Consider the following 13368-nt stretch of genomic DNA (forward strand, 5'->3'; position numbering starts at 1 on the left):
ATGACACTACAATTGGTTTTAATTCCATTGCAGGCATCCCTGTAATACTGTATTATAGGTTTAGTCAATGGAATGCTCACCTCTACTCATATTCCCAGCCCTTTAATTCCCATCTACGCCTGTCAAAAAGTGTTCTTGTGCTAGATTTCCAGAGCCCTCATTTTTAAAGCTTGCATATGCAGAAAAAGAGACTCAAGATGTGTGTACGCAGCTTAACATACAAACATCGGTACAAATGATCTTCCATAGATTATATATTCATTTTGCATTCCTGCCTGCAATCCAATTCTTACATTATAATTTTATTTATTTGATATTTTTGTGCATTTGTGATTTCTTAATTTTAGGCTAAAAACGCTTTAGCTCATGCCTTGCAAGCATCTCGCCATGACTGTGATCTTCTGCGTGAGCAGTATGATGAAGAACTGGAAGCAAAGGCTGAGTTACAGAGATTGCTGTCAAAAGGAAACTCAGAAGTTGCCCAGTGGAGAACAAAATATGAGACTGATGCCATTCAGAGGACTGAAGAGTTAGAAGAAGCAAAGTATGTTTTACTGTGCTAATTTCTTTTTAATAAACTGTCTTTCATTTTTTCACTTGCCATTTTCTTGTCATCAAGCTGCTTACAATTTAAAAACATCTTTTCAAAAGATATAACTGACTGCATCACTCTTGATCTTGTAATCTTTATTATATAATCAATTTGTTATTCATGGGCACAGGAAGAAGCTTGCAGCTCGACTTCAGGAGGCAGAGGAATCCATGGAGGCGGCTAATGCAAAATGCTCATCTCTGGAGAAAACCAAAAGCCGGTTACAGAGTGAACTTGAAGACGCTATGGTAGACCTGGAAAGATCGAATGCCGCAGCTGCCATTCTTGACAAGAAGCAAAAGAACTTTGACAAGATTATCAATGAGTGGAAACAAAAGTATGAGGAAGCTCAGGCTGAACTGGAAGGCTCTCAGAGAGAGACTCGTACCTTATCTACCGAAATGTTCAAACTCAAAAACACTTATGAAGAGTCTTTAGAAAATCTGGAGTCAATAAAGCGAGAAAACAAGAACCTGCAAGGTGAGGCCAATAATATATGGTTTTGTTTATTATTTTAAGTTGTATTATTAAAGATAAATTATTCATTTTCCTCCTCTTTGACTGAAACTTTGTTGTGGTGGGGTGATTTGCATGTCTCGGCCGCCCTGATACCTACACTGGAGGGGGCTTTACTCCTGGCTCAGTTAACAGTTTCCAGGGTAGAGACCACAAAAATGATCGCTTCTGGTCCTCCAGATTGGGGATTGAGTACCGTGTTAACAACTCCACCCTAGTTGCCTATTTAAACCTTTAAACTTATTTGTGTATATCCTGAAAACAATAGGTGTAACTTAACAGTATATGATCTATTGTAATTTTAAACTGTTCACTTACTCAATTCATTTTTATTTATTCTCCCTATTTTTGTATTTGATAATTTACAGAGGAAATTTCTGAATTAATGGAGCAAGTCAGTGAGAAAAACAACTGTCTACATGAGATTGATAAAATGAAGAAACAACTTGAACAAGAAAAGATTGAAATTCAGACAGCGTTAGAAGAAGCTGAGGTACTCATGGCAAATAATAAAATCTTCAGATGTTAGTCTTAAATTGTGGTAATTTTTAAAGTAACTTTGGGTTTTTTAGGGAACATTAGAACATGAAGAAAGCAAAACATTGCGCATCCAGCTTGAACTTTCCCAAATTAAGGTAGATTTCGAGAGAAAAGTTGCAGAAAAGGATGAAGAAATTGAAAACTACAGGTACATACAAAATAATGTATTTTTTGTTCTACTTACTTTCTCATACTTGATTCAAATAAATCAGTAATTTTGTTGACTGTATGACCAACACATTTATATTTATGGGGATATTTTGGGTACTCTGGATTTCCTGAATCTGAAATGGCACCATACAGACATGTGCATGACTGGGTCTGCAATAGACTGTTGCCTGTTAATGAGTTTCTGTCTTGTATTAATGGCCCAGGATTGGCTGTTTACCTGTGACTGTGAATTGAATTAAGTATTTCTAAGAATGTTATGCTAAATATCTTATGAGACTAAGCCACAATACAGTAATCAGGGTTGCTGCCATTATTATGTGAATTCGATTTACATCCTGATAAATGGCATCCAGACCTCTGATGGAATAAGAATATGAGACTTATGAATGGATTCTTTCTCACAAAGTACATCGAAAGATGTTTTTTTTTTGTTTCACTATATGAAAAAAGGGATTTACATTGGATAATTTTCTTTTAATTTAACCCATTTTTTGTCTTTTAATGCCTACTAACATACTTTACACATTGTGATGGTGTTTAACACACTACTGATGAAGTGCATAAACAAAAACAAAGGAAGGAAAAAATAAATTAAAGTTTACATGAAAGAGAATTTCATGAAAAACCTGCAGTTTAAAAAGCATGCAGTGTAGTTAGTGAGTGACTGAAGGGATGTCTAATGAAGGGATGCATAGAGCATTAGTCATTTTGAATAGAGATGGAATTGGAAGATGGATTTATAATAACTACAGTAGACAAGGTTGAAACCAGTAAGAAAAGATTTAGTAAAAACAGCCCAGGACATATGAGGAGAATCTTTAATAGAGAAACATAGCACAAAATTGAAATAGTGAAAACTAATGCCAAAATATTAGATGTGAATCTTTGATGAGTGGCAGAAAACAGCTCAAAACCAGAGATTCGTCTAAATGCTTAAACAATAACACTAAGTGTTAGGTTGTATCCACAAACTTGATGATATTGCTTTTGGCGAGATGTCACCTGGCATCCACAAATGTATCCCTAACTAGCGGAGCTCAAAATTTTGACACCCATGACAAAAACATGATTGTGCAGCGGTAGAATGTATTTAATTTTCACCACCATAAAGAAAGAAAAACAAAACAATATGATGACCAAGTTCCCTAAACCCCAGGGCCAAAGAGAAACTGTAAAAAAGTACAATTAAATGCCAGATCAAAACAGAGTGGCATAAATCCACCGTTTATTCATTTTCCTATCATTATACTTACAACTCTTACTTGGTTCGTTGTTTCAGCAGTCGTTAGTAGAACTAGAAAAATATGATGATATAACGTTAGCAACAGGCAGGAAATCTGAAGCTGAGTATGGAGGTTTTGGGGAAAGAGAGGGTCTTTGTCAAAGCACTACCAGGGGTTACTGATCCCAGAAGACTAATAAGGATAGGATGATTACTCCAAACTTCAATTAGAGAGATTCATAACTGGAAGAACAGAGCAAATATCAAACTAAGGATAAGAATCCTAACCAAAAATAAACATAAGCATATAAAGAAAAAAAATTTAGGCTGAATGTCATGCTGCCATCATAAATGGCAACTGTGTAATGATGTCATTTGTTGCATTATCATCAGTCCCATGAGGGGAATCATCCTAGAGACAGGCAAACAATATGGTTGTGGATATTACAAACTGTCATAAAGTGGCAGCTTGAATGTTGAAACAGGCTTTAGAAATGGTAGTAGAATGATGCAATCATCACAACTATAAAAAAATACAAAAATCATGAAAATCATTAACAATAATTTAAAATATATAAAATAGTATCACACACAAAGCTTTTAAGATTCAAAATATATAACTTCTACTCTCAAGTATGGCTTTCCAGTTAAGTATTAGGCTGATTTAGAAACTCTCCTTCTAATTCATAAAACTGTTATGGGTTTGCCCCTCATTCCCTAACACATTTAATAATTAGTAGTGTAATTTTAAAATTTTACTTGTATTAATTAATGTAATAAAATCATTGTTTTATATTTTTCTGTTGTTGTTTTCTGAACAAATCTTCAAAGAAAAGCACAACTCATGATTCTGGTGTGTTGAAATAGGATCCTGAAATGTTTTCCAGATACAGAAGGCTGACTTGGTTCAGATGCACTGAGTGCAGTGTAACGCAGTATAGCAGCCCTCTGTTTAAGCGGGATACCCTCTGCAAATTTGAATATTCAGTAAACAGAGACTTTTGTACAGTATCATTTACAATTTAAATTGTGGTTTTAAGAGTCCATTAGATGAAAGATTTTTCTCTGGCACTTCTTTTAATGTACACTGTATTGTTTATGAAAGTAAATTGTTCTCTTTACAGACGAAATTTCCAGAGAACAATCGAGTCACTCCAGACGTCCTTAGAAGCAGAAGCTAAGAACCGAAATGAAGCAGTCAGACTGAAGAAGAAGATGGAAGGAGATCTCAATGAAATGGAAATTCAGTTAAATCATGTCAACAGGCAAGCATCTGAAGCACAAAAGGCTGCACGTAATTTTCAACTTCAAATTAAGGTACATTGAAAAAATATGTCTAATGCTAGCTGTAGACTTTATGTTTGCTAGTAATGCTCCTGCATGTCTGATTATAGTGCGTCCAAATGAATGGACTTTTTGCTTGGTTTTCCCTTTTGAATATTGCTTAACACCAATATTATTTATTTGCCTCTTTTAACCTGTTCTGCTTTCTTTTTTACTTGTATAACAAATGTACAAAAAAGATATTCTTTATCCAAAAGATATATCTACCCATTTATTTTATGTTTCACTCATCATATTCAAGTTGCATACACTGAAAAGCGTTAAAGTATGATTTTTCTCTCTCTTCTATTATTAATTGATTTTAAAAGAATACTATCCTATCCATTTAAAGAACTCACCACAATTAGGGTCAAGGACACAGAGAATTATTCAGCAGCATCCGGTTCAAGGCAGACCTCTACACATGTGTTCAACACCGAGCTGCCAATAAACCTAACATTTTATACATGTCTTTAGAATGTGGGGGGAAAACTGGAGGGCTTCCAGAAAAACACACGCAGAGACTCCATACATGTCAGTGACCTGGGCAGGATTCATACACTGACAATCTGCCATTACACCTCTGCATCAGACTTAATGGAAAATAGTCATTGATACAACAGAAAAGGCTGAATGCAATAGCACATGGGAACAGGCCCAGGAACCTGTCTCTACAGTATATTCCATTGCAGCACCATGTGTTTTTTATTTTTATCAATATTCTCATATTTTCAACATTTATCATGGTCATTTTAGCACATTGTTCATTTGATTAACACTGCTGCTTCACATCTCCAGACACCTAGATGACTGTTTGCATGGAGTCTGCACAGTCATCTTATGTTCTATTCAATTTTCTCCGTGAACTTTGGTTTCCTCCCACATCCCACAGATGTGAAGGTTATGATGATTGACTTTCAATTGGCCCTGTCAGTGTGAACGGAACCTGTGATATAATGGCGTTCCTTTTTTTGTTACACCTTGTGCCTCATACTGATGCTGGAGAGTCTGACTTCAGATAAATCTGCAATAGAAATGTGGGTTAGGAAAACAGATGAATTAATGAATAGATGGATCTTATTTAAACTAAAACTCTTACACAATTTGTAATATCTGCAAAGAATGCAAAGATCTGTTAGCGCTAAAATACATATATTTACAAGATGAAATAGAGGAGAACTCTTTGAACAATACCTGGTCCACTTACTTCTTACCGCAATACATTTGAAGGCTTTACAGTTTTACTTTGATTTAAAAGTCTTGGGCAGAATATTGGATGGGCTGATTCAAAATCCATAATGCCTCTATGTGTTCTAACATATTAAGATGAGACTGGGAGAAGAGAAAAAGGGAGATTCACATACAGGGTGGGAAAATTACAATGAGACCATAATGGTTGCTCTTCTCTTTGATGATTCTCAAAATTTACACTAATGGAAATTATATGTTGATTGTTTTACATGGTGCAAAAGAATCCTACATAATAATTGTATTTATTATTTATGAAAATTGTCCTCCTACGTGATTATATTATATGGGGTTCATTAATGTGGAACTGTCTGAAATGTATATTATCTACAGGCAAATGTTTACAATGGATTTTGCAGAAGTGCCATTTTTTAAGATTCAGTTGCAAATGCTGATACCATTCAGAATTCAGAATTTTAAGGCTAACTACAGCCACTTGTTATGATTCCATTTTGTTTAAAAAATTTCTTAGCCTTCATTTACAGTTTCTGTATTCTTCATATCTCTAGTTTTCCTATGAAATCCAAATTTTTAAAGAAAAATGTTATTTCATTTTAAAAAAAATACTTAACATGGTTTCTGACACCATTTAGATTTTGTTATGGGCACTGCCATTTTGCAAATCCCATTGTTGGATCTGTGGTTGCGGAAGTTAAAATGATGGATTTAGAGATCGGCACTGTTGGCCATGTTTTCTTCCAAATTCGTGAATATTACCCTAATGACTCAGTGCTGTTTTTTCTTTTTCATACTTTTTGACAATTTTGATTTCTGTGTTTTGTATTTGGTTTCGCAAAAGTGCACTTTGATTTTGATTTCTTCATGTGTCTTAATTATGTCTAATTTTCTGGTTCATCCCTTTCAAAATACTGTCTCTCTATTTGAGTCAGTATACCACCATACAATGATTATGAATGACTAAAATATAATATGTGAAAGTGAATATAAATCTACAGACTACCATGATTACATAATTTAAAAACATAATTACAATTTTTAGGAGCAAAATAGTTGGATTGGCAGTTCTGGCTTAAGTGTATAATTACATATATATAGAGAGAGATTTTATGGAGGGGGCGGCACGGTGGCGCAGTGGTAGCGCTGCTGCCTCGCAGTTAGGAGACCCGGGTTCGCTTCCGGGTCCTCCCTGCGTGGAGTTTGCATGTTCTCCCCGTGTCTGCGTGGGTTTCCTCTGGGCACTCCGGTTTCCTCCCACAATCCAAAGACATGCAGGTTAGGTGGATTGGCGATTCTAAATTGGCCCTAGTGTGTGCTTGGTGTGTGGGTGTGTTTGTGTGTGTCCTGCGGTGGGTTGGCACCCTGCCCAGGATTGGTTCCTGCCTTGTGCCCTGTGTTGGCTGGGATTGGCTCCAGCAGACCCCCGTGACCCTGTATTCGGATTCAGCGGGTTAGAAAATGGATGGATGGATGGATTTTATGGAATAATACATTTTATTCAAAATGTTATTGTTATTACCACTGTAAGCGAGCTGAGGTACATTAGTATTGCATTTTGCCAAATCTTTTATATATTATACTTGATAGAATCCCTTGAGGATTTGATTTTGTAAATTTTTTTTTATTGTTATTGTTTTTTATTAAATTATATTGATTTTATTGTAATCATTCCATACAAATAGATCAATTTTTAAAAAAATAGGATTGAAAACAAATCAACCCCCACCCCTGAGAAAGAGAGCATGGCCAACAGAATAAAACTTAAAGCTGGTAATAATAAATAAATTGATGAGCTTAATAGACAGATACAGATAAATTGAGAAGAAAAAGAAATGGGACGAGAATCTGCTTCCTCAGTGCTTTAAGAGCTTATTCTAAAATATTATTGATGAGATCCTGCCAGGTTTTGAAAAAGTTCTGAACAGATCCTCTAAGTGAGAATTAGATTTTTTCCAATTTCAAATAAAACATCAGTTACCCAGTGACTTAAAAGAGGAGAGTTAGGAGTCTTCCAGTTTAGCAAAATAAGTCTGCGTGCCAATAGTGTAGTGAAAGCAATCACAGTTTGTTTGTCCTTCTCCACTAAACCCATCTGGAAGGAGGGATTGTGACACCAAGGCTGTCTGAAAGGCACTTAAACATTTTGGTCCAGAATGATGTTAATTTGGTGCAGGCCCAAAACATGTGACCCAGTGAGGCTGGAACTTGATTGCAGCATTCACAGGTTGGATCTTGCTCTGGAAACATTTTGGACAATTTCAAGCAAGACAGATGTGCTCAATTATATCATTTTGAGTTGAATAATTGTATGCTTTGCACATATGGAGCTCGAATTAATTCTCTGCATTGCTTCCTTCCACTCCTTTTCTGATATGTTGAGTGATAGATCTTTTTCCTATTGTCCTCTTGGATCTTTGAAAGGGAGGGATTGTAAAATATTTTTATATATTGCAGAAATGCTGTCTGAGTCCTCGAGACTGATCAATATTTTTCCAGCATAGAGGAAGGTGGAGATGGGAAAATCGGCAGGTTCTGTTTAACAAAGTTTCTAATTTGAAGATAGTGAAAGAAATGTGTTGCTGGAAAATTAAATTTGGAATGCAATTGTTGATAGGATGCACAGATTTTGTCTATATAAAGATCTCTAAGCAATTTAATCCCAAAATGTTTTCCAGATATTAAAAACTGCATATGTTTGTGAGGGTTGAAAAGGTGGTTCTCATGCAGAGGTGCCACAGATAAAAGATTCTCCATCTTAAAATGCTTTCTACATTGGTTCCATATTCTGAGTGAGTGAAGCACAATTGGGTTATTAGTATATTGGCAATAACTTGCATTTATTGGGGCACAAAGCAGGGAATATAAAGAAGTACTGCAGGATTTTATTTCTATTGCGGACCAAGCCTGTGTATGTTCATCTATTTGTGTCCAGGTTTCTATAGCTTGTGTGTTTGCTGCCCAGTAATAAAACTGAAAGTTAGGTAGAGCCATGCCACCTTCTGTCTTAGGTCTATCTTTTGGATATGTGGATGTTTTAAGTTCCAAATAAATGAGGTTATGGCTGGATCTAATTGTTTAAAAATGATTTATTGATGTGTTTTGGAATGTTTTGAAATAAAAGAGAAGCTTAGGAAGGATATTCATCTTAACAATGTTAATTCTTCCAGCTAGAGTGAGATGAAGGGTTGACCATCTATGCAAGTCTTGCTTAATTTTTCCATACAGATGGCAAAATTTTGTTGATAAAGAGCTTTATGTTTACTTGTGATATTTACCCCTAGGTATTTAAACTGATCTGCAATAATAAAAGGGAAGGTGTCCAATCTAATATTGTATGCTTGAGAATTCACTGGAAAGAGCACACTTTTATTCAAATTAATTCTGAGACCAGAGATCTTTTGAAATTCTGTAAGTGCTGTTAAGACTGCAGGCACAGTATTTTGTGGGTCTGATATATACAACCATATCATCTGCATATAGAGAAATTTTCTGTTCCAGTCCTTCTCTGATAATCCCCTTTATCCGATAAGCATTTGGACAGTGAACTGCCAGTGGTTCAATGGCGATTGCAAATAGCAGTGGTGACAAGGGGCATCCTTGTCTGGTACCACGTTCTAGTTTAAAGTAGTCTGAACAAATGTTGTTAATACAAACTGAAGCTTCTGGATTGGTATACAGTAGTTTGATCCATGCACAAATATTCGGGCCAAACCCAAATTTCTCTAATGTAGTGAAAAGGTAGTTCCATTCAATCATATCAAATGCTTTTTCTGCATCCAACGATAATAATATCTCTGGGGTGTTTGACTTGCAGGTGAATATATTATATTAAACAGGCGTCAGAGATTGGAAGCTAAGTGTCGGCCTTTAATAAATCCAGTTTGATCTTCTAGCTAGGACTTACAAGAGTATCTTAACATCATTATTCAGAAGTGAAATTGGTCTGTATGATGCACATTGTAATAAGTCCTTATTTTGTTTAGGAAAGATGGTGATTAATGCTTGGCAAAACGTTTGAGGTAGAATTTGATTGTCTCTATCTTCTGTAAATGTTGCTAATAAGAGAAGAGCTCGCTGAGTGGAGAATTTCTTATAAAATTCGACAGGGTAGCCATCAGGGCCTGCTAGTTTTCCGCTTGAAGTGACTTTATAGCATCTAGTAATTCTGATAGCGCCAGAGGTTTATCCAGTTCCTCTGCACTAAAAGTATCTATTTGTGGTATCTGTAATGTATCCAGAAATGCATTAGATTGTGTGTTGTCTTCTTTGAACTCAGTAGAATATAAGGATTTATAGTAGTCTCTAAATGTGTGCATTATATTTGTATGGTCAATGATTTTATCTCAGTTCGTGTTGGTGATTACTGGGATTGTATTGCGAACTTCTTGCTTGTGGCTTTGTTGAGCTAAGAGCTTATTAGCTTTCTCTCCATGTTCATAGTAATGATGTCTTCATTTAAAAATGAGTTGTTCAGTTTATTTAGTTGGTAAAAGGTTGAGCTCTGGATGCAGAGCCTGCCTTTTCCTATGAAGAGCCTCACTTGGACACCTGGCATGTTCTTGATCTATTCTAGTAATTTCGCTGGTTAGCTCTGATACCTTCTTGGTTTCTAATTTATTTCTGTGGGAAAGATATGAAATAATCTGTCCTCTTAAGAAGGCTTTTAGAGTTTCCCAGAGTATTTCTGCAGCGAAGATATATTTGTCTCTAGGAAAAAACTGATTTGTTTTGATATAAATTCTATACAGTTCTCATCTGCTAATAGAAGTGGGTTAAGACGCCATCTTTGAGATGAGTACGTGGGGCATAATGATTTTAGCTCCAAGATCAGAGGGGCACGGTCAGAAATAACAATTGCTTCATACTTGCAAGATTTAATCATAGGCAAGAAATTATTATCTATAAAGAAATAATCAATTCTTGAGTAGCAATGATGCACTGGTGAGTAGAAGGAATATGCTCTTGAGTTTGGGTTTAGAAACCTCCAGGGGTCTGATAAGTGGTCAGTTAAAAACTGTGTAATTGTCTTTGCAGTGTTAGATGTTGTCCCCCCTGTGACAGGAGACCTATCTAAGAGTAGATTTAAAACACAATTAAAGTCCCCAGCCATTATAATTTTATGAATGTTCACATTGGGAATAGATGCAAATACATTTTGCATGAATTCCCTATCATCGACATTGATTGCATAAACATTTATCAAAATCAATTAACAGTTAAATAAGTTGCCCATGACAATCACATATCTCCCTTCAGGATCAGATACTACATCTGATGCTACAAATGAGACTGTTCTATGTATGAGAATTCCCACACCTCTAGTTTTCTTTGTAAAGTTAGAATGGAACATTTGGCCAGTCCAGTCATTTTGCAGCCGGAACTGATCTTTGCTTAATAAGTGGGTCTCCTGTAAAAATGCTATTTTAGCGTTTAGACCTGTTAGGTGAAAGAATACTTTCTTTCTCTTTAATTTGTGATTCAGGCCTTTAACATTCCAGCTAAGAAAGTTAACTGTCCTGTCATGGAGACATTGATTCTGTAGTCTTGGTTAACTGGAAGTGAGACAGCTTTAACCTTAATTTCCAATTTTCCCACGAGTTATTGCCATGCAGCCTATTGTTACATTGGAAGTTATAATTATAAGGATTAAAAGGATAGATTAGATGTAGCCTGCTCTCTTTCTCTTCCCCCTTTTACCCCCCCACTCCATTTTGCCTCCCCATGTGAGGCTGGACCCCACTTCACAAAGTCCCAGTCCTCTGACATACCTAGAGATAGAGCATGTCCAAAACAAGCCCCCAGCAGCAACTTTGAGGATTATAAAGTAGGGATTATCTATCTATACTGATAAAAGGCAAAGCCCTCACTGACTCACTCACTCACTCACTCACTGACTGACTTACTCACTGACTCATTACTAATTCTCCAACTTCCTGTGTAGGTAGAAGGCTATAATTTGGCAGGCTTATTCCTTACAGCTTACTTACAAAAGGACAACGTCTACCATGTTGAACTTTCTTATTTATGGCCCCATCTTCACGAAATTTGGTAGGCGGCTTCCCTGCGCTAACCGAAACCGATGTAATGCATTTATTTCGATGGTATGATGCCAATGTCAGCCGCCATATTGAACTTTCCAACGTCACTAATTTTCCAACTTCCCGTGTAGGTAGAAGGCTGAAATTTGGAAGGCTCATTCCTTACAGCTTACTTACAAAAGTTAAGCAGGTTTCATTTCGAAATTCTACGTGTAGCGGTCATAACGGTCAACTACATCCGCCATGTTGAACTTTCTTATTTATGGCCCCATCTTCTCAAACTTTGGTAGGCGACTTCCCTGCGCTAACCAAAACCAATGTACTGCATTTACTTATTTCGGTGGTATGACGCCACTGTTGGCCGCCATATTGAACTTTTCAACAGTCTTTGTTACTTATGTCCCCATCTTCAAGAAATTTGGTACGCGGGTTGCCAATGCTAACTGAATCCTACTTCCGTACATATATACGTCCTTAGACTCCAGCTCAGTCACCGTGTGAGGCGGCGTGAGGCCCACGTTGTTGGCTGCCTGCCTATATAAGACCTGCCATCGCTCCAGTCTCTACATTCCCTTCCTTGCTTCGCCACGGGATTCACGTCTCCCTGCTGATAACTACAGCCTTTTTATTTAATCCACGGCTTCTCCGCTGTTTTATTGTTCATTTATTACGATTATAGTTATTGTGTAGGTATTTTAGACTTACTTTACATTGTTCAGGTAACCATTTCCTTTATCATTCCAACCGCATTCCCCATTAACATGTCTATCGAGGTGATCACCATCGATCAAAGAACTGTCACTTACCGAGTGGTTTTCATGCCCGGAGATGGCACCTATCTTTTCCATTCTCTTTGTTACATATTGCACAGCCATATCAGGCTCACTCTTGATATATGGCGAAACATTGTGTCTTATGTATTGAATGACTGGGACAGGTTCAAGATGTGGACTGATGACGGTACAGGAGATAATTATACTACACAGGAGCACTATAAGAGTGAAATGCTTAAGCCCTTCACCTATGCATCTGCATGTGAGTTGATGGCTGCCGCTGAATTGTTTGGTTGTCACTTTCAAGTGTACCGAAATGGCCAAATATTTTACACCTTTGGACAACCACCAATGCCTCTTAAACATCTTAGATTCACAGGTGACGATTTCAGTAGTGGACACTTTGATGTTTATGAATATTTAAACTCTCAAAAGCTGGATGTGAAGTTATCGATGAAACCGGTTGTATACTTAACAACGCTTGACAGATGCCGAATGTCACTTCAATACAAGTTCTGGAAATACTGTCGTAATTGAAACAAACCATGAAACTCAAACCGATTATGACAGCAGCAATCCAAGCTGTGAGATTTGAAAGAGGATTACTGTTCACATGGCCAACTGTACGTTGCATGCTCAAGAGTAAGCTCAGTGTACAGCTTGGTCATATTACAACCGGAGGGCCGAACTCACAATGTGGTATACAAAGAGATCCTTATCAAATAATTATTGGTATATTTTATCTATGTTTAAAACTTTTTAATTTTCTTCTTAATAAAAATTTTAAGGCAGTACTTCGCCACTGCGAAGCGCGGGTATTTTGCTAGTTGTCGATAAAGTCGATAAAATACTATAAGCATAAAATATAATCTTCAGCAGTCTTGAAATATTAAGACATTAAACCCAGGGAATGGTGTTTAAAAGTGTCCCTGGGTAAGCATAGTAAACCCTAATGCAATAATAACAATAACAATAAACCAAGGGTAT

General features: G+C 36.6%; 1 protein-coding gene across 1 annotated transcript in view; it reads left to right on the forward strand.

The window, feature by feature from the left end:
• Positions 1-13368, forward strand: part of LOC120523861 (myosin heavy chain, cardiac muscle isoform-like) — a 70823-nt gene that overhangs the window by 44055 nt on the left and 13400 nt on the right. Inside the window, exons 24-28 of the mRNA XM_039745524.1 lie at positions 348-544; positions 723-1072; positions 1477-1601; positions 1681-1796; positions 4166-4358. Of these exons, the coding sequence (XP_039601458.1) occupies positions 348-544; positions 723-1072; positions 1477-1601; positions 1681-1796; positions 4166-4358 (981 nt within the window). The remainder of the gene's footprint in view (positions 1-347; positions 545-722; positions 1073-1476; positions 1602-1680; positions 1797-4165; positions 4359-13368) is intronic.

Source organism: Polypterus senegalus, chromosome 2 (genome assembly GCF_016835505.1).
Source record: "Polypterus senegalus isolate Bchr_013 chromosome 2, ASM1683550v1, whole genome shotgun sequence".
Lineage (NCBI taxonomy): Eukaryota > Metazoa > Chordata > Cladistia > Polypteriformes > Polypteridae > Polypterus > Polypterus senegalus.